Genomic DNA, 25,124 nt, shown 5'->3' on the forward strand with positions numbered 1-25,124 from the left:
GCATTCGTGTGTGTGGTGTGCACAGTTTGGGCAAGCATTCCTAGTGACAACAGTGACGATCGTAAATACAGTCGAGTGAATACTACGCAAATTTGAGGTTAAGGTAGTACACACCGTCCCGGCGGCCCTGTGGGAGACGCTCGCAAAGAGAAGGTATGATTGGTGGTGCGGTGTAGCAGTTGCAGCAGTAGTAGCAGTATAGTAGTAGTACTCGCCTGCCACCAGCGGAACGGGACGGGTCGGCAGCAGCAGGAACGGGCCCACCTGTTACGGACGACTACAGCAGCCCGTCTCGCCTTCCCACAGCGAGCGCAGGGGGAGGGGTAGCGAGGACGTGGTGGTGCTTGTTTGGCGGGGCACCAGGCAGTAATACCGGAACCGGTAGAGCAACAGCGACCGCAGTAATATAGCAACGACAGCAATACCAGCCGCATGGAGCTGTCAACGCCGGACGACGGGAGCGGAGGGTGGCGACCGAGGTGGAGGCGGATGGTCCGTGGGGTCTCGAGGACACCGAGCTGGGTGATACTGCCGCTGGTGGCACTCGTCTACTTGACCAGTACAATCCACGCCGAGTCATTATTAGGAATAGGTAAGTGACGCAAAGAATTGAAGAATATATTCACAACACACGTTGGCGTCAAAGTCGTCCAAAATGTCGTCTAACTGAAAAAAAGAACTCAAGCAAAGCTTCTTATACGTGTTCGGAGTCTTTTGTAGGATCTTAAAATTCCTTTATTTCGTTAAAATACTTGCCAAAGATGTAAATTTGAGGTACTCACACAGTAAGTTCTCGTGTTTATTCAATTCTTAGAAGACGTCGGATGGAGTTCTCTCAGGATTTGACCAACCAAGGTACTTTGAAGTATCTAACCATAGCTTGAAATCGTAGATATCTGTCAGTTATCTATAGAAACTTGGAGTTCACAAGAGTTGCTTACGTTTCTGATGTTACTACTGTCAAAACCTAGTGGAGTGACTTGGAAGCCATCTTCATTTAGCGACGAATAGCGAAACATCAATTTCCCGACGATATCTAATCTTTTTATCCTCATCAAATCATGAGCTGCAGCGTTCAGGTGGGGACTACTACCCGTATCTGTCAGGAACGGGAATTCGAAATCTGGAAGGATTCTTCCCATTGTCTATTCTTCCGCCATAGCTCCATCGCATCGCACCAACGATGGGGGGTTACAAACCGTGCCCGAAAGATAGCTTCAGTCCCGCGTTTTCTCTTTTGTTTGCTTCACCTTCACCACCAGTTAGCGGGTTTTTGGGTGCGCGAGGGTGGGTGTGGCGGGGGGGGGGGGGGGGAGGGAGAGAATGTTTCCGAAAGTGAGGGTGAGACGGTTGGGCGGGAAGTGGGGAATATGAGATCGGATGAGATCTTAGCCCCATTTTCTCTCGGCTGAACGTTCGACATTTCGGAGCCAGATAGAAAAGGGCACGATCAACATGATGATGATGACGATGGGAACAAGATGGAGTAGTTTGACAAACACGCATCCGACGATGAGGTTCGTATCTGCTGGAAAATCGTCCGATGGTGGATATTTCACAACACGATGCAATGTTTCGAAACCGTGTCATTTCATTTCTTGCCGGCAGTTTCATTCCCATGCGAAGGTTAGTTAGAAATTGAAACAAGAAACAGATATGAAACTCACCGCAATAAAGTGCCCGGTGTGTAAATGTTATCGAATTCACCAAAAATCAATAAGAGAAAACATAAAATGTATTGAAAATGGTATCACCGATGCAGTGACGATTGCACGCAGTAGAAAATATTGCTAATGAAGTGTGCAAACTGTGCAGGAAATAAAAACAAAAATCAATCACCACCATCATAAAAAAACAAAGACAAACACAGCAAAATCGAAAATTCCAAAATCGGCCGATGATGTTGATAATGATAAGCAACGAAGGAGAAAGGGAAAAGTGTCTGCTGGAGAGGAACGCGACCAACCCCCACCCCCTCCCTCCCCCCTCTTCTCCACTCAAAACATACACGTACACATGCAAACCGCAGCGCAAGATGAAGATGTGTGTTGAAATGTTGTTTGGGTTGGTGGAAAGGAGAGGAAGGAGGGGGTTGTCCGTGCAAAACACGAGGAAACACCAGCATTCCGCGCACCGCATCCACCTATCTGCCGAGTGAAAGGGTCGCATCGTGATATTGGAGCTAGTGAATGGTGCTAGGGGAGAAAACAAAATGAAGCAAAAAGAAAGGTTACAAGAGCGGGCGAGTTTTTCATGAAGGTTCGGTACCACCAACGACACCTTCACACACACACACACTAAAACTCTTTTCTCGACCTCGTTTCTCTCTTTCTCTCTCTTGTTCTCTTCCTTTCACCCTTTTTCCCTCTTCGCCACTAGTTGTACCGGTTTTCAGAGCCGCAACGCGATTGAACTTTTCCTCCCCGAAAAACCTTCTCGACTTGTGCTCTCGAAAAGCGAGAAACCCACCCCCTCACCCCCTCACCCCAGTTCCTCGAACGGGTTGGTTTGGAGCGCCACGATAAAGAAGGAAGTTAATCAATCCACGGCACCACTCGTCTCCCTGCCCGCGTTTCTTTTATTTCCCTCCTTTACAACCCGCTTTCCGCAAGCGGCCAGGCGCTTATTGGGTTGAGAAAACCGGAAAAGGGAAGTGCGGCACATCGTAAAAGCGAGCAAAATCGCAATCGAATCGGATGCCCTCCATATGCTTCCACTGCCCGCCACCCCCACCGCACCAGTTCGGTTGTCCGTTTTCCTCTTCGGGTTTCTTCTTCGCTTTCCTTTTCGCCGCGATGCGCGCGATGGCCGCGATGCGCGGGAACAGTGCCGAAAGCTGGTGCACGACAGAGCGCACGATAGGTGAGCAAGCGGAGTTTGAAACTTTCACTTTCGCCTCCCTTTTGGGCCACCGCGATGTCGTGTCCGCGCGTCCGTCGCCCTTCCGGGAGTGGTGATCTGGTTTTCGGTTCGCGGCCAAAGCGGATGGTCTCATATTTATTTTCATCGCTTTTCCGCGTGCGTGTGTGGGAAATAATTCTCAAGGATTGCGAAGAGGAAGACAACCGGGGTATTGTATAGCAACGCCTGAGGGCAATAAGGTATCTGGGGTGTTTTGAAGTTAAGGTGATTGCGATTCGAGGTTTAATTGGAAAGGAGATGCTTACGCCACTGTATAAAGTGGAGCTTATTGAGGTACCTGAATCAATTGGGAGAAATTTGATTTAGTTTCATGAATCTTCAAAACTAAATTCAAAACGCTGGACTACTCTTGGTGAATCTCCAGATATTCTACTTGACTTGAGATTGAGAAGGTCAATAATTCGATCTTTTCACACTGGACTCTGTAGCGATGACTCTGGATCTCTATTATGAAAATCTATGAATATTCAAAGAATCGGTTCTGCAGTGTTGGGTCAACCACAGTCAAGCAAAAAAGAATGTCCAATTTTTGTGGATATCCAGTATCTTCCGTCAGTTTGTTTGTCTTTTGGTCTTTATTCCGCAAGCTCTTGTTGTTCTATGCTAATGTTATAGAATACTAATATCAGTAACGTTCATTCTTCTGATGTTGATGAAGATAGAATGAAACTTGTAAACTTCAAGGATTTTTGAGGGTTTTGTTTAGAGTTTTGGGGGATTTAACCCGCGGAGCAAGGTTTTTCCGTTGTTTACCGATCTTTATTCTTCACTCTCTTCTGACAGTTCTCTTGTCAAGGTTGCTCTATATACTATGTGCTTAAGGTAGATACATTCTTTGCCAAGGTTTCTAATTTCAAAACACTTACAAACTATTAAGATGCAGATGATTCAATGTCTAGATGAACTAATTGACAGAGGAAAGATGCAAATAAAGAAGAGGTGAGAAAAAGGTTTGAGAGTTTCTATCCCTGCAACAAACTAAAAGGCATAGATTGTGGATTTTAGATGTGATTCGATCCAAGTCCTTCATTGTAAAAGACGAATATGGGCTTAAGTTAATGTAGTAAGTAGCTGTATAGCTGGTAGTCTTAGTTGACTACTAAATAAACATAGAGATTGTTTATAGCTAGTTGATTCTACTAGAGAAAGTTTTATCTCTCAAATTGTTTTTTAGCTTTAGAGAGCTAAGAGAGCTCTTGTCTAGACTCTAAACGAACCTCAGACCGTCATGAAGAAAGAGGAGATCTTAACTAAGTCGTCATAAGCTGATTAACATCAGGTGTGTCAAACCCAACCTCCAAACATCACACAAATCATTCTATCTATGTCTAATTAACCTTGATTCGTAGAGCTGACATTGAAATACATTGTGTAATTCTTGGGGTTTAATTAGCTTTCCTCCGTAGTTTGATTGGGTCGACTCTCTGGTTGACTCGCACCGAATGCACATAAATCACAGCCAGTCAACCTCAGATAAAGAGGATATTTTCCAAGCCCCGAAAGCCATCCATCATTGTGGAAACAACAAAAAACCATTCACACAGCCCTATGTGCGGTCGTCTCTTCGAATGAAAACTTTATGAATCCGACGGTGAAGGGAAGCGATCACGGCGTAGAAAACAGTGCCGACGGAATCCGGAAAAGGATGATTGGGCCCGGTTAAGCTATGGCTGGGCGGAAGAAAGAGTAGCAAAAAGAAAAACGGAAAAGCTTGTCAGGCGCACGATACGGCCATTTTCCATGCCGACTTCATCTTTCCACTCGCGCAGCCTGCATGTTTTTCCTACCGCGCCGTTCGTTTGCCAGCGATCGCTGGAGGGCTTTCCCTTCGCTTTGCAACTGTTGCAGATGAACGGCAAAAGCGAAAAAAAAACAACAAACGTCTTCCGTTACTGCTAACGAGCGCCACCGGAACTGAAACCTGTCGCTTTTTTTCGTGCCCCGGTACTTGCGAGCTGTCCTGAACCCGTTACCGACGGTATAAGCAAGTTTATTGCCTTCTGGGGAGTTGTTATTTTGCACCTAGCTCGTACGGCAGAAACGTACAACCCACTGTGTGTGTGTGGGGCACAAGGTTTTGTTTTGCCTCTTTCTTTTTATTTGTTATTTAACGAAACATTCTGTGCCGGTTTGTTTGCTAGTTTTGCGATTTTTTTTCCCATTGCCTGCCATTGTCAAGCGTCGGGGGAGAAACTTCACCATGTTTACGCTGCCTTGTGCTGGCTGGTGCTATGATAAACATTCGCCCAAGAAATATGGATATGGCACCTTTTGGACGGGGAAATGCAAATAGAAGCAAACAGCATCTCGTTCTCATTTCTACGTTTATCAAACCGTCGCGTTCTACTGCCACCGGCCACAGCACTGAGAATTCCTAGCGTGTTGTGTATGTGTCAATCGTACATGAATACTTTCTATTGTTACGTGGTGTTTGACCGACAAAGATGGCCGGGCCGGGGTCTCTCGATGGACCGACCACGGATTGACATTCTATCCCAGCTGGTGTCCGGGGCGGGGAAACCCCTCCCTCTCCTCCCACCCTCCAAAAAAAAAACTCCCACCCCTTGCATAAGAGCATAATTTTCCTTCGCATTCACGAAAGCGCCGTTGCGTGACGAAACGCAGATTTACGCGACGGAGAAGGAGACGGAAGCAACGAAGCACAAGTGGCGGCGATACCGGAAATTTGGTTTGGCTTCAATTGAATAAACTACTTTGCCCGCAACTTGGGAAGAAGACGACCGTACACATGCCGCTCGCTGTGGGTGTGTGCGTGTAAATCACTTTCACGTCAATCTCCTAATAACGACGCACTTGTTGGATCCAATCGCCCCTTATGAGAGGTAACAGCGAAAGATAGGAAGATATTCCTCACGTTGGTGCACCTTCCACTTGCAAACATATTCTCAAACCGATCTACCTACTGTAAACTCACGTCGGCCATTTGCAAAAGTTGTTAAAAACATGTGTGTGTGTTTGTTTCATTGCATCTTTGTCGAAAAAATCTCAGAAACGGAGGATGTCTAAATGCTCATTAAAAACCCCTCACTTTGGAAATCCCGAACTTTAGCTGCAACAGCATCACGCACACATCATCAACTGACCTCTGTTACTGACGTGCAATTCTTCGCCATTAGAATAAAACATCTCATTATCTTCCCGATGCACACGGAGCTATAACTCGTAACAGTTTTTTTTTCCTGTTTTATTGGAAGTCTAAACCAAAAAACCAACTCGTAAAATCGCAAAATACCGATGAAACACGTACTACGTTTATGTCTGGAGTACGCGGAGCGCTTGCTGCAGTTGCGCAAAGTAACAAGTGTTGATCGATTTAACCTTGCTGGTCGTTCGGGAACATGGGTTTTGCAGTTAATCCTGCATTGCTAATCGTTAAAAGTTCGGCACACTTTGTACATTCTTACGTATGCATATTGAAGGGTGGCATTACTTGCAATTTAGACGAAAATAAAACAACCATCAGTCCGGAAGGTGAATGATCTTTGCCGTTTGGAATTTTTAATGGCAAAAGGTTACGAGGCACCTAATGGTCAAATTGCATCACGTCCGGGTAATAAACACGCTGAACTCGCATTAAAAAACAAAATAACCCCCCTCTCGCTTAGCTAGTTTGCGTTTTGCGCAGCTTTTGTTCCATCGAAAGTCTGTGAATTTCCCAGACTGTTTGAATGGCTACCAGCTTTCAGCGGATTGGAATGCGATTCTGATAATGCGGTGGCAGATTTGGGGTTCTCAGGCATCATTCGCCAGCCAACCAGCAGGTGCGGCTGTGTTCGCAAGGTTCAGAATAGGTTACAGCTAGCGTTTACGCGTAACGTCACGTCAGAATGCAAATGGACGACACTGCACCTTGTTGCCGCCCGGAGCGTCCATTCCGGAACGTTCCGTACGGGTGTGCGTACGCACGGCAGTGTTGGTGCGAGTGATTACCATCATCCCAACAATGCCGAACGTAATGATAGCAGCGGCAGGTTCTAATAAGCACAATAGCAAACGAACCCAAGTGACAGCGCGATGGCCCGAGCTGTAGCAAGACATAGCGAGAGGCAGAGCGAAAGAGAGAGTGCGATGGGGAGAGAAAAAATCGTTCACCACACACGGCTGTGGCGATGGAGTTTATCGACCAACCGATCTGTAACAATAGCATTATCCAGATTAGCATCATCATCATTATCATCATCTGGAGGACCGTTCTGGTCGTTGTCATTATTCCGAGATTCGGGCTTTACAAGCAGCAGCAAGATGGTGGAAGATGCGGAGCAGCTGCTTCTACCATCAATCAATGCTTATTTACTGACGGACTCGGATAGTGTTCCCCAAGCGCTTTTGGCGTTTTTTTTTTTTCAAACACAAGCAAAACATTGAAGTCGAAGCGATAGAGCACCCGTACACGATGTACGCGAGTGTCCACTGTCCACGTATAGCAGCGGATCTTGGGGACTATCTGTATATCTTGTAGCGTGATTTGCGCATTTTATTTTGTTTCCATACCACAGTGCTCTTCGCTGTAGTGGATGTATTATATCCCAGCTATAAAAATGCAACCATCATGCTATAATTAATCATTTACTAATTCCATACACTCGGTTTTGTTTTTTTGCAGGTGGCAGTATATTTAGTAATGAAACAGACGTGCCATGTCCGTTCGGAACGTTCAAGTGCCCCGAGGGAAAGTGTATACCGCAGACATCGGTCTGCAACTATCAGAAGGACTGCGATAAAGGCGAGGACGAGCTGAACCATTGTCGTAAGTTTTGCCATAAACGAAACGGTTTGATTTGATCCGACACGACGTTACTCCCCTACATACACTTCCAGCACCGCCTGAATGTGAGCCGGGACAGATCAGCTGCGGACAGTACGTGTTTAACAAGACGTACTGCATTCCACCGCACTACAAGTGCGACATGACGATCGACTGTGTCGACGGTACGGACGAGTCTGACTGCAGTAAGTATTCTGTTCGGTACCGGGGTAGCGCTGGAGAGGAATGAGGTCAGCGTTAGGCACGATCGGCGTGTGCAGTATACGTGATATTTCCGCTGGGATGTAGAACGACGACCGCTAGTGCCGAACAAGATACCGTGCCAATGCAAACCGATCGTACCAGACTCAATATATCTCTGTGACGACACGGGAAAGATATGTGGGCTGGACGATTGTATGCAAACAGTGGTGGAGCAATGGCAAAGTTACGCTGCAACCTTGCTAGATAGATCACGTATACTGTTCCTATCGTACGTTGGGCGAAAGCTGTTAAAACAAGAGGGCCTAGAACAAAGTAGATAGATAGATTAGACAGATCTTAAAGTATGGTTTGAATATCTACAAGGTACTTGCGTACATATCTCATATGCCTTGGAAAGCCTTGAAGATCTTATTTTGTTGCACAGACCTAATATCTCCTTGGTACTAGAGTATTCGTCTCATCTCCTCCTACCTATTTATACCTCAGTATGGTTTGAATATCTACAAGGAACTTGCATACACAGCTCATCGCCCTTGGAGAGCCTTGAAGATCTAATTTTGTTGCAGAGACCTAATATCTCCTTGGTACTAGAGTATTCGTCTCATCTCCTTCTGCCTTTTTATATCTCAGTATAGTTTGAATATCTACAAGGTACTTGCGCACACATCTCATCTCCCTTAAAGAGCCTTGAAGATCTAATTTTTTTGCACAGACCTAATATCTCCTTGGTACTAGAGTATTCGTCTCATCTTCTTCTGCCTATTTATACCTCAGTATGGTTTGAATATCTACAAGGAACTTGTATACACAGCTCATCTCCCTTGGAGAGCCTTGAAGATCTAATTTTGTTGCACAGACCTAAAGTATCTCCGTGGTACTAGAGTACTCGACTCATCTACTCCCGCCTATTTATACCTCATCGTCTAATGTCTGTGGACATCGTGGTCTGTCCTATCGATTGCTAACCTATCATCTACTATTACCAACATTTTGCTGCCTGCCGTACTAGCGTACCGTAAGTGCCAACCGGACGATATCCGTTGCGGTGCACCCTCGTTGGGCGTGTCGTTGAATGGGCGCGTTGCTGAGATCTGTGTGCCGAAGGAGAAGCGCTGCGACGGCTATCTGGACTGCCGGACGGGCAAGGACGAGGAAGGATGTACCGGGACGGCCTGCCGACTCGACCAGTTCCGCTGTGCGAATGGTGTGCGGTGTATCGATACGGCCCTCAAGTGCAACCACAAGAACGACTGTGGTGACAACTCGGACGAAGTGGGTTGCAGTAAGTTTATCGTGCCATCTCCACACGCTCACGGTTCGAATTCGCTAAATCACTTGCCGGGATGTTGCCCCTGTTTTTGCAGATTTCCCACCCTGCCACGGTGGTCAGTTCCGGTGCGCGAATGCGCTTTGCATACCGGCGACGTTTCACTGCGACGGCTACCATGACTGTTCGGACGAGAGTGATGAGGCGAACTGTACAGCGGTCCCCTGCCCGGACAACAAGTTCCTGTGCCCGAGAGGTGGCCAGAATGGGGTGGCAAAGTGCATCTTAAAGTCGAAGCTGTGCGATGGTAAACGGGACTGCGAGGATGGAACAGATGAGGAAACGGCCTGCTGTAAGTGTTACCTCCTGTGATATACCCCGAAACATCAGATTCTTCTTGGAGTTGTATAATTACTTGGCCCTTTTTCATATTTTTTTTTCATGCAGCAACAACGTCATGTCCAGCATTGGGCTGTGAGCATAAGTGTGGACCATCGTTAACGGGTGGAGTGTGTTACTGCCCGGTGGGGCGTACACTGTCCCCGGACAATCGTACCTGCGCTGATCTGGACGAGTGTACGGTGTGGGGCCACTGCGATCAGCTCTGCACCAATACGGACGGATCGTTCTCGTGCGCGTGCGCCACCGGTTACACGCTGATGGAGAAGACGCGGTGTGTCGCACCGACCGCCTCCAGCCTGGAGCTGTTCTTCGCCTACGACCGTGCGATACTGCGCATGAGTGCGCACGGGCAAGATCCCCGCATCATCGCGAACGCAACCGGCGCCAGCGGGCTGTCCTACCATTACGCGAAGAATCTCCTGTACTGGTCCGACATTAAGACGCGCAAGGTGCAGTCCCAGGTGCTGGTGGATGGGGGTTTCGGTGGGCACGATTTCTCGCTCCCCGGTACGTGGGCACCGGTCGCGATCGCTATCGATTGGGTAGGCGACAAGCTGTACGTGGCGGATCTGGTTGGCCAGAAGGTGGATGTTTTCGAGCTGGACGGACGCTGGCATGCGGTCGTGCTCGGTTCGAACCTGACCAGCCCGGCCGATCTGGCCCTCGACCCCACGGCCGGACTGATGTTCGTGGCGGACGGTAGCCACGTGCTGCGCGCCCACATGGACGGTACGCACGCGAAATCGATCGTCTCGGAGGCCGCGTACAAGGCGTCCGGTGTCGCGGTGGATGTGATCGCACGGCGCGTGTTCTGGTGCGATTCACTGCTCGACTACATCGAGTCGGTCAGCTATGAGGGTGAACGGCGCGTCATGATACTGCGCGGCCAGCAAGTACCGAGCCCGTCCCGGTTGGCACTGTTCGAGAACCGGGTGTTCTGGTCGGACGCGACCAAGCAGGGCATCATGTCGGTGGACCGGTTCGAGGGTACCAACAGCATACAGTCGATCTTCAAGGCGAAGGACATCCGGGAACCGCGGGCCCTGATTGCGGTACATCCGCTCACGCAGCCGAAGGTGTCGAATCCGTGCGGCAGCAACAACGGCGGCTGCTCGCAGATGTGCGTCGTGACGGCGGTGCAGGGTGCACCGTCCGGGCTCGGGTATCGGTGCGCCTGCCACACCGGCTGGCAGCTGTCCAAGGACCTGATGAACTGTCACCTGGTGCGCCAGTTCCTGATGTACTCGCAGCAACGCTTCATCAAGGGCAAGGTGCTCGACCCGGTCATTGAGGGCTTTAGCGATGCGATTCTGCCGGTGGTGTCGCGCCGGGCACGCTTCGTCGGGCTGGACTTCGATGCGGTGGACGAACACATCTACTACTCGGACGTACTGCAGGACGTCATCTACCGGGTGCACCGCAACGGTACCGGGCGCGAGATTGTGCTCGCATCGCAGAACGAAGGCGTCGAGGGTCTGGCGGTCGATTGGGTGTCGAAGAACCTGTACTACATCGACAGCCGCAAGGGTACGCTGAACGTGCTGTCGACCCGCAATACCAGCTACCGACGCACGCTGCTCAAAAATCTGAAGCGCCCGCGTGCAATTGTTGTCCACCCGAACCGGGGCTACATCTACTTCTCCGAGTGGGACCGTCCGGCCAACATTAGCCGCGCGAACGCGGACGGCAGTGGGCTGATCGTGTTCCGCAATCTCACCCTTGGCTGGCCGAACGGGTTGTCGATTGATTTCCGCGAGGATCGCGTCTACTGGTGCGATGCGTTGCTCGATCACGTGCAGCACTCGAACCTGGACGGTACGGATGTACGGACGGTTAACTCCCGCCTGATCCGCCACCCGTTCTCGATCGTCATACACGAGGAGTGGATGTACATTACCGACTGGCGGCTCGATGCGATCGTGCGGCTGAACAAGCTGAACGGTGAGCAGGAGGAGATAATGGTGAGGGAACCGCAAACGAACCGGCTGTACGGTGTGAAGGTGTACAGCCACAGTGTGCAAAGTATCGACCCGACCCAACCGTGTGGCGTGAATAATGGTGGCTGCGAGAAGCTGTGCTTTGCGCTGCCCCGCAACGAAACGGAAGAATCGCCGACCGCTAGCCGGCTGGTGGTGAAGTGCGGCTGTCCGTACGGCGAGCGGCTCGGGGACGATGGGCGCAGCTGTCTGTCCGATCCGAACGCGGAACCACCGGTACAGGCGTGCCCGAACACGTGGGACTTTACCTGTAACAATCAGCGCTGCATCCCGAAATCTTGGATCTGTGACGGTGACGACGACTGTCTGGACAACTCGGACGAGGAACAGAACTGCACCAGTAAGTACCACTGTTTTCACTAGTGAGTAGCTAGAGGTGACTGGTGGATCGGCGGACAATGTAGGGACCACACCGTTGAGGTTAGGAAAAAATCGATATCCTCTCTCTCAATTCTTGACAATTTCCTGTCATCGTACGTAGGATTTTTGATCAGGATGTAAAATTAAAAAAAATCCTTGAAGGTTTGGAGGTTTGAGTGTGGAGCTTAATTAACCTTCAGAGTGCATTTTAAGCACCAACACTAGTTAAACCACTTGACGAGCTTATTGTGAATGTGAGTTTAATGTTCTCTGTTTGATTTGTTTTTCTCAGAACCAACATGCGGTGCGAACGAGTTCCAGTGCAAATCTGGACGGTGTATCCCGCTCAACTTCCGGTGCGACCAGGAGAACGACTGCGGGGACCATTCGGACGAGTTCGAGTGCGGCAATGTGACATGCGCCGCGTCGCAGTTTGCGTGCGAAAACGGTCGCTGCATCCCGAACATCTGGAAGTGTGACAGCGAGAACGACTGTGGTGACGGTTCGGACGAGGGTCCGTTCTGTGCGGAGAAGACGTGCGCCTACTTCCAGTTTACGTGCCCGAGGACGGGACACTGCATACCGCAGAGCTGGGTGTGCGATGGTGATGACGATTGCTTCGACAAGCAGGACGAGAAGGACTGTCCACCGATCACGTGCCTGGCGAACCAGTTCAAGTGTGCGGATCTGCGGCAGTGCGTGGAGGAGCCGTACAAGTGCGACGGCATACCGGACTGTAACGACGGTAGCGATGAGCTCGGCTGCCCGACGATGGAGCCGAACCAGTGCAATCTGGAGAAACACTTCCGCTGCCGGTCGTCGGGCGTTTGCATCCCGATCGCGTGGCGCTGCGACGGTTCGAACGATTGTGACGACCATTCGGATGAGGAGGACTGCAGCAAGATCACCTGCCCGAACTGGTACTACAAGTGTGCGAATGCGAAGTGCGTGTTCAAGGCGTACATCTGCGACGGGAAGGACGACTGTGGCGACGGGTCGGACGAGAGTGTGGAGCACGCTTGTGTGTCGCCGCCCCAGCGCTGTCCGCACGGTCAGTGGGCTTGTCCGGGCGTGACGGGCCGTTGCGTCAACATGACGTCCGTGTGTGACGATGTGCCCGACTGTCCGAACGGTGCGGACGAAGGGCTCGGGTGTGATCTGGCCCAGTGCCAGCACCAGACCGGGCTCTGCTCGAACGGTTGCCAGAAGACGCCGCTCGGTGCGCTGTGCATCTGTCCGCCGGGCGAAGAGCTCGCACCGGACAACTTCACCTGCAAGGACATGAACGAGTGCGATCCGCCGGGAGTATGTTCGCAGCGCTGCACCAACACGAAGGGTTCGTACTTCTGCTCGTGCGTCGACGGGTACGTGCTGGAACCGAACAAGCACACCTGCAAGGCGGTGAACCACCCGGCCGCGTTCCTGATCATCTCGAACCGTCACTCCATATTGGTCGCCGACCTGAAGGAGCAGGGTCTCGAGCGGGTGCCGATCATCGTGGAGAACGTCGTCGCGACCGCATCGAACATGCACACCGGCACCATCTTCTGGAGCGACATGAAGCTCAAGAAGATTTCCCGCCTGGATCGGGGTCTCGAACCGCAGGAGATCATCTCCACCGGGTTGGATCTGGTGGAAGGGCTGGCGTACGACTGGATCGGCCAGAACCTTTACTGGCTCGACAGTAAGCTCAATACGATCGAAGTTGCGCACGAAAATGGTTCGAACCGATTGGTGCTGGTGCGTGAAAACATTACCCAACCGCGTGGCATGTGTCTCGACCCGAGCCCGAACGCGAAATGGTTGTTCTGGACGGATTGGGGCGAGAACCCGCGCATCGAACGTATCGGCATGGACGGTACGATGCGCGAGACGATCATCAGCACGAAGATTTACTGGCCAAACGGGTTAACGCTGGATGTCGCCACGCAGCGCGTGTACTTCGCCGACTCAAAGCTAGACTTTATCGACTTCTGCTACTATAATGGCAGCGGACGACAGCAGGTACTAGCCGCCAGCCACTATCTGCTGCATGCACACTCACTGTCACTGTTTGAGGACACCCTGTACTGGACGGACAGGCAGCTGAATCGCGTACTGTCGGCGCACAAGTACCACGGCACGAACCAGACGGTCGTCAGTCATCTCATCTCGCAGCCACTCTCCGTGCACGTGCACCATCCGTCTTTGCAGCCGCTGTACGAGAGTCCGTGCAAGAAGGCGTCCTGCCAGCACGTTTGCCTGCTGAGCCCATCCGATCCGGCCGGGTACACCTGCAAGTGTCGTCCGGGATACAAGCTACTCTCCGAGGGTCGCTGTACGGAGGAGGAGAACGCCTTCATCATGCTGCTGAAGGGCAACCAGATTGTGGACGTACCGTTTAATGGGGGCGATGCACGATCGAGCGGACTGATGCCGGTGGTGGGTATCGAGGGTGGCATCAGCCTGGACTACGATCGCAAGGGCGAGATGGTGTACTGGGTGCAGGGCCGGGACGAGTCGGACGACGAGAACTGCACGATCTACGCGACACCGTACGGTGGTGGCAACAGGACGGAATTCCTCGGTCCCGACTCGGGACTGGTCGGTGCAGCGTACACCATTGCGTTCGACTGGATCGGGCGCAACCTGTACGTGGGCAATCGGCTAGCGTCGAACATTGAGGCGATCAGCGTGGACGGGAAGGTGCGGTACCGTACGGTCGTGCTGGCAAACGATGGTAACCGCACGTCTGTGGCGAAGCCGAAACAGCTCGCACTGGATCCCGCCGACGGTCGGCTGTTCTGGATAGACGAGGGCGGATTCGGCGTGCTGACGAAGGTCGCGTCCGCCGGTATGGATGGGTCGGATCCACGCGTCCTCGACGACACGGTCCAGTTCCCCGAATCGATTACGGTCGATGCGGAAAAGCGCCGCGTGTACTACAGCACCCGCCTGCCGCCGGCTGTCCTCTCGATCGAGTACGACGGTACCGGGCAGCGAACGATCCTGAGCGAGGAGAACGCAATCTCCAAACCCCGTGCGCTGGCGGTGCTCGAGTCGCGCCTGTACTTCCTCGATCCGACCTACGAAAAGCTCGCCCGCGTGGATCTTCCGAATGGCGACAACGCGAAGCTGATTCTGGACAACGAACCGGATCTGCGACAGATGGTGATATACAGGAAGCGTTCGTCCCTGCAACATCCCTGCACCATGAACAACGGTGGATGTGAGCACCTGTGCATCCCGCACACGGGCTCGTCGCGTGTCTGTGCTTGCGGTGTCGGCTACAAGAAGGAGAACGAGGTTGCCTGCACGCCGTACAAAACGTTCGCCGTCGTGTCGCAGCTGGATGTGACGCGCGGTTTCAGCCTGCGAGACAGCACCGAGGCAATGGTGCCGATCGCCGGCCCGGGCCATCACATCCTGCACGTGGACGTGCTGTACCGCGAGTCGTGGATTTATTGGGTGGAGTACAACCGGGGACACTGGAACGGTATCTTCCGGGTGCGTCCGAACGGCACCGAGCTGCAGCACATTATCCGGGAAGGTATCGGTAGTAACGGCATTCGGGGCATCGCCATCGATTGGGTAGCGGGCAATATGTACTTTACGAACGTGTTCCCGCACGAGAATTACGTGGAGGTGGCGTGGCTGGATGGGACGCACCGTAAGGTGCTGGTGAAGACAACGAACGATGCACCGCGCGAACTCGCGGTCAATCCGATCAAGAGACTGCTGTACTGGATCGATTATGGGCAGTATCCGCGAATCGGCAAGTGTTACCTGGACGGCTCGAACTGGACACCGGTGGTAACGTCGGGCATTTCCAACCCACGGGATCTGACCGTTGACATGCTCACGCACGATGTCTACTGGGTCGATTCGAAGCTGGACATGATACAGAAGGTGTCGTACAGTGGTGGTCACCGTCAGGTGATCCGCCGGAACCTTGCCAACCCGATGGCCCTGGCCGTCTTCCTCACGGACGTTTACTGGGTGGACCGTAATCTCGCGAGCGTGTTCCGTGCGTCCAAGTTCCCGGGTAACAGTACGCGACCGGAACGACTCCGCACCAATCTGCCCAAGTTGCGCGACATCACGATCTACGACATCAACAGTCAGCCGATGGATGACGCTAACCCGTGTCTGCGGTTGGGCAACGGTGGATGCGACCAGCTCTGTTTCGCCCTGCCGCCTGACTACAACCAGAAGCCAAGCTTCCGGTGTGACTGTGCTGTTGGGCGCTTGGCCACCGATGGGCGACACTGTGAGCTGACCGACGAGTACATCATCTTCGCAACGCGCACGGAAATTCGAGCCATCGATCTGGATCCGGCATCGACGAACGTACCGTTCGCACCGGTGGTTAACCTCACCAACGTGGTCGGGCTTGACTTTGATTACGCGGACAACAAGCTGTTCTTTACCCAGATTCGTCCCTGGTCGAAGATTGCCTGGCTGCGCGGGGACAAGCCGGACGCGACGGCCATAACGCCGGTCATTACGCGCGGTATCAACCCGGAGGGTATTGCGTACGATTGGACGCAGCGCAAGATTTACTGGACGGACAGCTCGAACAATTCGATCTACGCGATGAACACGGACGGTACGGAGCTGGTGATGATAGCGCGTGTCGAGCGGCCTCGCGCAATCGTGCTGGATCCTTGCAACGGCACGCTGTACTTCACCGACTGGGGTCGCTTCGGTACGTCCGGTAAGATCTTCCGCACGACAATGGCCGGATCGCTGAAACGGGCTATTATCGACCGGGACCTGTCGCAACCGTCCGGGCTGGCAATTGATTACGAAGAACGGATGCTTTACTGGACGGATGCGGTACGGGAGAAGATTGAACGGTCGCAGCTGGATGGCCGTAATCGGGAGGTACTCATCTCGGCCACCATTTATCCGTTCGCGATCACCGTGTTCCGCAACTACATCTACTGGACGGATCTGCAGCTGCGGGGTGTGTACCGGGCGGAGAAGCACACCGGTGCCGGGGTGCATGAGATGGTGAAGCGCCTTGAGGATTCCCCCCGTGACATCCACATCTACAGTGCGACTCGCCAGCAGTGTCAGGCGAACCCCTGCCTGCAGAACAATGGTGGGTGTGCGCAGAGTTGCCACCCGGGCGCGAACGGTAAGCCCGAGTGCAAGTGTGACGACACGACGAAACCGGTCAACGAGGGACGGATGTGTGCGCCGAAGAACCACACGTGCGACGCGAGCAAGTTCTACTGCCAGAACGGCAAGTGCATCTCGCGCATGTGGTCCTGCGATGGTGATGATGACTGCGGGGACAGCTCGGACGAGGACGTCAACTACTGTGCGTTCCATTCGTGCGCACCGAACGAGTTCCGGTGCGCGAACGGGCGTTGCATCTTCAAGTCGTGGAAGTGCGACCACGAGAACGACTGTAAGGATGGGTCGGACGAGGAGGGCTGTTCGTACCCGCCGTGCGTGGACGGGGAGTTTACGTGCGCGAACGGGCGGTGTATACCGCAGGCGCAGGTCTGCAACGGTGTGAACGACTGCAAGGACAATGCGACGTCGGACGAGACGCATGAGCGGTGCCCGACCAACACCACCTGTCCGCAGAACCATATGAAGTGCGAAAAGACGAACATCTGCGTGGAACCGTACTGGCTGTGCGATGGTGACAACGACTGCGGCGACAACTCGGATGAAAATTCGCTCCACTGTGCGCAGCGCACCTGCCCGCAGAACAGCTTCCGGTGCCCGAACCATCGCTGCATACCGGCCACCTGGTACTGCGACGGCGACGACGACTGCGGGGACGGTGCGGATGAACCACCGGAGTACTGCAAATCGGAGGGGCGCACCTGCTTCGGCGATCTGTTCACGTGCGACAACGGCAACTGCATACCGCGCATCTACATCTGCGACGGCGATAACGACTGTCTGGACAACTCGGACGAGGACAACCGGCATCAGTGCAACGATCGGAAGTGTGACGAAGACACGGAGTTCACCTGCCACGAGAATAAGGCGTGGGCCCGGGCCCAGTGCATACCGAAGAAGTGGATCTGCGACGGTGATCCGGACTGTGTGGACGGGGCGGATGAGAACACGACCCTGCAGCACTGCCCATCGCCGCAACCGTGCGGTGACGATATGTTCACCTGTGCCAACGGTCGCTGCATCAATCAGGTGAGTGGGTGAATGATGAGTGATCAACAACTCACTGGGATGAGTTAACTCCGAAGGAGTTCTTGGACTCAATTCATAAGAATCATGTTGCGTACATTGGGAGCTCTTAGATCTTAGATCTGGGTCCTCTGTGAGGATCTCTTTGAAGATCTCTTATCTCAAGGAGGCTTTTATCTGTACTACCTTAAAGAATAATCCGAGTTATTTAAGGTATTTCAATGATGTGTTTTACCTTTTTTTTAACCTTCAGGGTTGGGTTTGTGACCATGACAACGATTGCGGGGATGGTTCGGACGAGGGCAAGAGCTGCAACAGCCAGTACAAGACGTGCACGCCGCAGGAGTTCACTTGCCAGAATTTCAAGTGCATCCGGAACCAGTACCGCTGCGATGGCGAGGATGACTGTGGCGACCATTCGGACGAGGTCGGTTGCAAGAAGGAGAACAGCACGTGTGCTGAGGGCAAGTTTACGTGCAACAACGGGCAGTGCATCGACTACCAGCTGGTGTGCAACAAGGTGCCAGACTGCACGGACGAGTCGGACGAGCCGCTGCACTGCAACGTCGACGAGTGTGCCAAGGTGGAGATCCATCGGTGCGGTCACAAGTGTGTCGATACGCTTACCAGCTACTACTGCGACTGCAACCAGGGCTATAAGTAAGTCGCCTTTTGGACAAACACTCTTGGTAGATCAGCGTCTGGCAGGATATTCATTAACCGATCGATTCTTTATTGCAGATTGCTGGAGGACGGTAAGGCGTGTGCGGACATTGACGAGTGTATTGAGACACCCGGTGTCTGTTCGCAGCACTGTTCCAACACACCCGGTGGTTACTACTGCAAGTGTGACGAGCGCTACTACGAGCGGCAAAACGATGAGCACACGTGCAAGCGTAAGGACAGCACGGAACCGTGGTTGATCTTCAGCAACAAGTACTACGTGCGCAACATGTCCACCGATGGCCATCAGTACAACCTGATCCATCAGGACCTGATGAATGTGGTGGCGATCGATTTCGACATGCAGGAGCAGGAGATGTACTTCTGCGACGTGACGGCAAAGACGATCTTCAAGTCCAACTTCGGCTCGCTGGCGGAGGACGGTGTGCGCATCGAAAAAACACCGGTGATCAAGCACGACTCGCACGGGCTGGAGGGTATCGCGATTGATTGGGTCGGACGGAAGCTGTACTGGTTGGATCGCCATTCGAAGAATCTGGACGTGGCGGAGCTGGACGGTACGCGTCGCAAGACGCTGCGTTCGGGCGTGGTGGATCCGCGAGCGATCGTCGTACATCCGGGCATTGGCTATCTGTACTTCACGTCCTGGCATCTGCAGGCGTACATCGCGAAGATGGGCATGGATGGGTCCAACTTTACCCGCATTCTGACGTGGGAAAATGACATTGCCTGGCCGAATGCACTAACAATCGACTACTTCACGGACCGCATCTACTGGGCCGATGCACATCTGGACTACATTGCGTTCGCTGATCTCGAGGGTCGTCACCGGCACGTTGTGCTGTCGGGTGCGCGCGTACCACACGTGTTCGCACTGTCCATCTTCGATGACCATCTGTACTGGACGGATTGGAACTTGAAGGCAATCCTGCGGGCGAACAAATTCACCGGTGCGAACTACACGGTGGTGCGCAACACCACGCATCGCCCGTACGACGTCCACATCAGTCACCCGCTGCGTCAGATTAACTTCACGAACCCGTGCGGCACTACCAATGGGGGCTGTTCGCATCTCTGCCTGTTGGCGCCACCGCTCGAATCGACCTACCTGAACGTGGAGGGTTATCTGGAGGAGGGTGCACCCAGCTATCGGTGCGGTTGTCCGAACCAGTTCTATCTGGCGCGGGACCAAAAGACCTGCATTGCCAACTGCACCAGTGGGCAGCATCGTTGCGGTGGCGACGATGAGAAGTGCATACCGTGGTTCTGGAAGTGTGACGGCGAACCGGACTGCAAGGATCGGTCGGATGAACCGAAGAGTTGCCCGGCCCGTCACTGCCGGGCCGGCACGTTCCAGTGTGGCAACGGGAACTGTACGCCCTCGACAACGATCTGCGACGGTACGGATGACTGTGGGGATGGTACGGACGAGCAGAACTGCGATCTACCGTGTCCGGTGTCAGACTTTAAGTGCAAGTCCAGCGGACGTTGTATACTGGACAGCTGGAAGTGTGATGGTGATGCGGACTGTAAGGACGGCAGTGATGAGGATCCGGAGATATGTCGTAAGTAGCGCATGCGTGCAAAAAATGGACTGACTTTAGCGATTTGTAGACGAGTTCCCTAACACCTGGTAGTCATCGCAACATTCTTTCAAGATTGACAGCAAAGTCATCTCTTCATTCTTCCTGGAGGTTTAAGTAATCAGCCAAACAGTGAAGAAGTACCTGGACATGATGGACTTTGTTATGCTTAAGGTGTCTGTAGAGTGATCTTCAGGCAATCTTCCAGAAGGAGAAACCCTTTTACTCCTCAACTGGCAACTCTCCTAATAGTACTTTACTGGATTGGCAACTTAATAGCACTTGGATGCAACAGACATAACTTCTTAAGACCATCCTAAATCTGAGGTTCAAACTCAATCGATTTCGTCAGCAATACGGAGGGTCAGTTGATAACAAAGCCATTTCCATTTTCGTAGGTCTTTGCTAGGGTTCTTGTTCAGCTGGGTTAATGTTGCCAAGAAGTTCGGCGATGTCTTTTCTTGAAGTTTCACTAAATAGAGGATGGTAGCATACTCACCGCCAGTCGAAATCAGACCATTTTTTGTTGTCCATAGGCGTAAGAAAATCTGAACTCTCTAACCTAACTCTCTAACTCTCGACACAGACAAGCGCGTGTGTGACCCGGAGACAGAGTTTAGCTGCAAGAACGGGCGCTGCATTCCGAAGCTTTGGATGTGTGACTTTGACAACGACTGTGGGGACGATTCGGACGAACCGGCGTACATGTGCCGGCAGCGTAACTGCACTACGGGCTGGTCCCGCTGTCCGGGTCAGTCCAACTATCGCTGCATACCGAAATGGTTGTTCTGCGATGGTAAGGATGACTGTCGGGATAAGAGCGATGAGCTGCCGGAGAATTGCCCACAGTGCAATCTGGAGACCGACTTCAAGTGCAACAATAATCGTTGTATTCCGAGGTATGTTCGTGTGTTGGCGTCTCCATCCTCCGTGTGCTTACCGTTTGATTCTCCCCCTTTTTTTTCTAGACAATGGATGTGTGACTTTGCGGATGATTGCGGCGATGGCAGTGACGAGAGCGAAGCCCAATGCAAAGGTAAATACCGCGAATGTTCCGAGTCGGAGTTCCGCTGCGACAATGGCAAGTGTATCTCGAGTCGGTGGCGTTGCGACCACGAGGACGACTGCGGCGACAACTCGGACGAGTATGGGTGCGAAGGCTTCCAATGCAAGAACGGCACGTTCCAGTGTACGTCGGGTCACTGCATTGCGGCATACTTCCGGTGCGATGGAGATCGCGATTGTCGGGATATGTCGGATGAGATTGGATGTCCACCACGGTTCCCCGGCGGTCGCTACTGTCCGGAGTCACGCTTCCAGTGTGCGAACAATCTGTGCGTGTTGCCGTCGGACTTGTGCGACGGTACGGACGATTGTGGCGACAACTCGGACGAGGCGGCCTCCGTCTGCACCAACTTCAACTGTGACACGTTGCGCCGGTTCCAGTGTGCCAACCATCGGTGCGTTGCCCGGTATCAGATCTGCGACGGTGTCGACAACTGTGGGGACGGTTCGGACGAGAACAATATGACGCTGTGTGCGGCAAGGCAGAAGCCGTGCGATCTGTACACGCAGTACCAGTGCGCGAACAGGAAGTGTATCGATCGCGCCCAGATCTGCGACTATGCGGACGATTGTGGTGACGGTTCGGACGAGCTGGGCTGCCACAGGACGGCCAGCTGTTCGGCACTGACGAAGGGTGGATGTGAGCATCACTGTGTGAACCTGACGGACGGTGGATATATTTGCGCGTGTTACGCCGGTTTCATTATCGATGCGGAGAACAAAAAGCGCTGCACGGACATTGACGAATGTGAGACGGGTACGCACGGGTGTTCGCATCTCTGCACGAACCTGAACGGTACGTACGAGTGCAGCTGCCGCGAAGGTTTCCGACTGTCCGACCGCGTGTCGGGCGTGTGCAAGGCGGTGAAGAGCGAACCGTTGCTGGTGCTGTCCGGTGGACCGGAGATCCGAGCGTACGATACGGCCCAGAACCGGCAGTTTGATGTGATTGCGGGCGAAAAGCGCATCGAGGCGCTCGACTACAATCCCGAATCGCAGATGATCTTCTGGACGGACAGCTACGACAAAACGATCAAGCGTTCGTACATGGTGAACGCCATGAACGGTGATGCGAAGATAGGTTTCGCGCAGGACCTCAACATGAAGGGTGGCACGAAACCGACCGCACTGGCCGTCGACTGGGTGGCGGACAATCTGTACTGGGCGGAAACGGACCGTACCGGGTCGAAGCCTCGCGGTCGCATTATGGTAGCGAAAACCGATGGCCGATACAGGCGGGCCCTGGTGCAGGCCGGGCTAGAGGTACCAACGGCAATAGCCGTCGACCCGCAGCTGGGACGCATGTATTGGGCGGATGCCGGCACTGCGCCGAAGATCGAGGTGTCCTGGATGGATGGTTCGAAGCGCCGGCCCATCATTACCGAAACGATCCGACATCCGGCCGGTTTGACCATCGACTACTCGCAAGATCACGCCGTCTATTGGGTCGACACCAAGCTGAACACGATCGAGGTGATGAAGAAGGACGGTACGATGCGTCGTACCGTGCTGAAGGGTGACTTGCTGAAGCATCCCGTCTCGCTGGATGTCTTCGAATCGAACCTGTACTGGGTGACTCGCGACACTGGGGAGCTGCTGCGGCAGGACAAGTTTGGACGAGGCGTCCAAGTGACGGTTCAGCGCAACCTGGCCAATCCGTCCAGCATCAAGGGTGAGTGACTCTACCGGACCGTGGCCTCAAAACTTGCTTACTCAAATTTGTGTCTGTTTTTTTAACAATTGTTCACAGTCTATCATGAGTTGCGTTACAACACCACGCTAAACAATCCGTGCTACAGGAACCCTTGCTCACACTTGTGCTTGCTGGTCCCTGGTGGACGTCGCTGTTCCTGCCCGGACAATACCGTCCCGACATCACACCGCAGCACAGCAGAAGTTATTTGCGATGCGCGTAAGTAGTACAGCAAGAGCGTTAAGTTCAACGGAAATTTCATGCATTTCCACATCTCCTTCCATCTGCTGCAGCTGCTGAACGACCACGACCAGCACCGCGTGTTTGTCCGTGCCAGAACGGAGGGTTCTGTAAGGAGGCTGACCCTGGACAGGGTGCGGTGACCGGTGAGCTGGTGTGCGTCTGCCTGCCAGAGTTATCCGGCATCCACTGCGAGGTGTACAGTGAGAAGATTCTCGGTGCCGCCGGTAGCAGCACGACCGCCATCTTTGTGCCGCTGTTGATCGTACTGCTGATAGCCATTGCCATCGGGCTGTTCGTCATTGTAAAGAAGCGACCATTGTAAGTGTTTTTTTGCGGCTAGTAAGCTGGCGGAACTGATTAGTGATCTAGTGACGAGTGCTCTGGAGTGCTTCAACGGATCCGGAATGGGATTCGGGTAGTGTGGCTCCTCTGCTCCGACACACCATTCCGAAAGGTTTCAGACAACTCTGGAAGGTTTCGAACAACTCGGAATAGTTTCGAAAGAACCAGAATGTTTTAAAAGGTTCTGACAAAACTCCAAATGTTCCAAAAAGGCTCCTCAAGATGGCTTGGAGCTCAAAGTTTGGAGAGTTGTTCAACGTTCCGAGAGCTCCTGAAGGCTCCGATAGCATTAGCATTCCAAACCACCTTCAGTTCTCTATTGCTAATGTACCTCAACTCTATCCAAAACCCATCACTTACATAACATTTCTCTCCTTCTCTCTCACACACTTCACAGTGGCAAACCGAGCCTCAGCTCGTCGCAAAGCGTTTCGTTCCGTCCCGGCACGAACGTTGAGTTCAATTCGTCCGAGTTCCCATCCGCCCAACGGCTGCCCGGTGCACCGGGTGGACTCGGTGGTACCGCAACCGGTACAACCACCGGCACCACCATCACACCGCTCGATGGCTACAGTCTCGATACGCTCAACAACAAAAACACCGACTTCAGCAATCCGATGTACGACGCCGTCCAGGCCGGATCCGATCCGATGCCAGCAAGCAACATGCCCTCCGGTAGGATTGCGTTTGTCATGCCGGTAGAATTTTACGTCCTAATCTTGCCATCTTTTTTTTTGCTCCTCCCTCCACCAGACATCTACGAAGTGCCGTCAGATGTGGGCAAGCTGAACGGCCGAAAGGAAGGTTCATCCATTTCTAGCGGGCCCTTCACTGAACCCGTCTCGGCCATACTGGCCCCGAGTAGCATCACCCACAAAACCTCACCCCAGCTGAATCTACGTCCCAAGGAGCTGAACCCTTCGATGCACGATACGGGCAAGGATACGCAGCTGCTGGTCGAGGAAGATAAATCGGAATGCTAGGACAGCGACTGCAAATAAGAATCCAGGGAGCAGAACGGGGGGTGTAGGAGGGTTAACGCATTCCTTCTCGCTGAAAGGGAAGGGAGTGTATGAATGTTTGTAAATGTGCTGTAGGAGCCAAGCTCAAATCGCAAGCAAGGATTGGGAGACCAACATGCGGGGGGAAGGGAAATCGAATGCGGTGAGGTAAAAGGGTCAGTGCAGCCAATGCGGGTGTGCATGCCGTGCAGCCTGGGGAACAGCGTGGGCTGGTGGCTGGGGGAAAAATGGCCCCGACACACGTTCCTCTTTTATGAGAAGCCTACGATATAAGCAATACATTATATAAACGTAACCTAAGTTTTTGTTAAGGTTTCTACAGAAACGGTTCAGATCGATGTGGGCTATAAAGAACGAGATAATGATGGAATGAGAGATAGAGAGAGAGAGAGAGAGGGAGAGGA

At 52.9% G+C, this 25,124-nt stretch overlaps 1 protein-coding gene across 1 annotated transcript; it reads left to right on the plus strand.

Annotated features, from left to right (window-relative positions):
- The first annotated feature begins 432 nt into the window (after positions 1–432).
- On the plus strand, positions 433–24,686 carry LOC128707862 (low-density lipoprotein receptor-related protein 2). The gene is made up of 15 exons (XM_053802824.1): positions 433–592; positions 7,547–7,690; positions 7,762–7,893; positions 8,922–9,194; positions 9,277–9,531; positions 9,627–11,918; positions 12,231–18,091; positions 18,342–18,748; positions 18,830–20,337; positions 20,942–21,254; positions 21,324–23,092; positions 23,171–23,332; positions 23,407–23,674; positions 24,096–24,373; positions 24,452–24,686. Exons 1-15 carry the CDS (start codon positions 433–435, stop codon positions 24,679–24,681), a joined length of 14,052 nt encoding a protein of 4,683 aa, XP_053658799.1. The 3' UTR covers positions 24,682–24,686.
- The last annotated feature ends 438 nt before the right edge of the window (positions 24,687–25,124 follow it).

This window comes from Anopheles marshallii, chromosome X, assembly GCF_943734725.1.
Source record: "Anopheles marshallii chromosome X, idAnoMarsDA_429_01, whole genome shotgun sequence".
Lineage (NCBI taxonomy): Eukaryota > Metazoa > Arthropoda > Insecta > Diptera > Culicidae > Anopheles > Anopheles marshallii.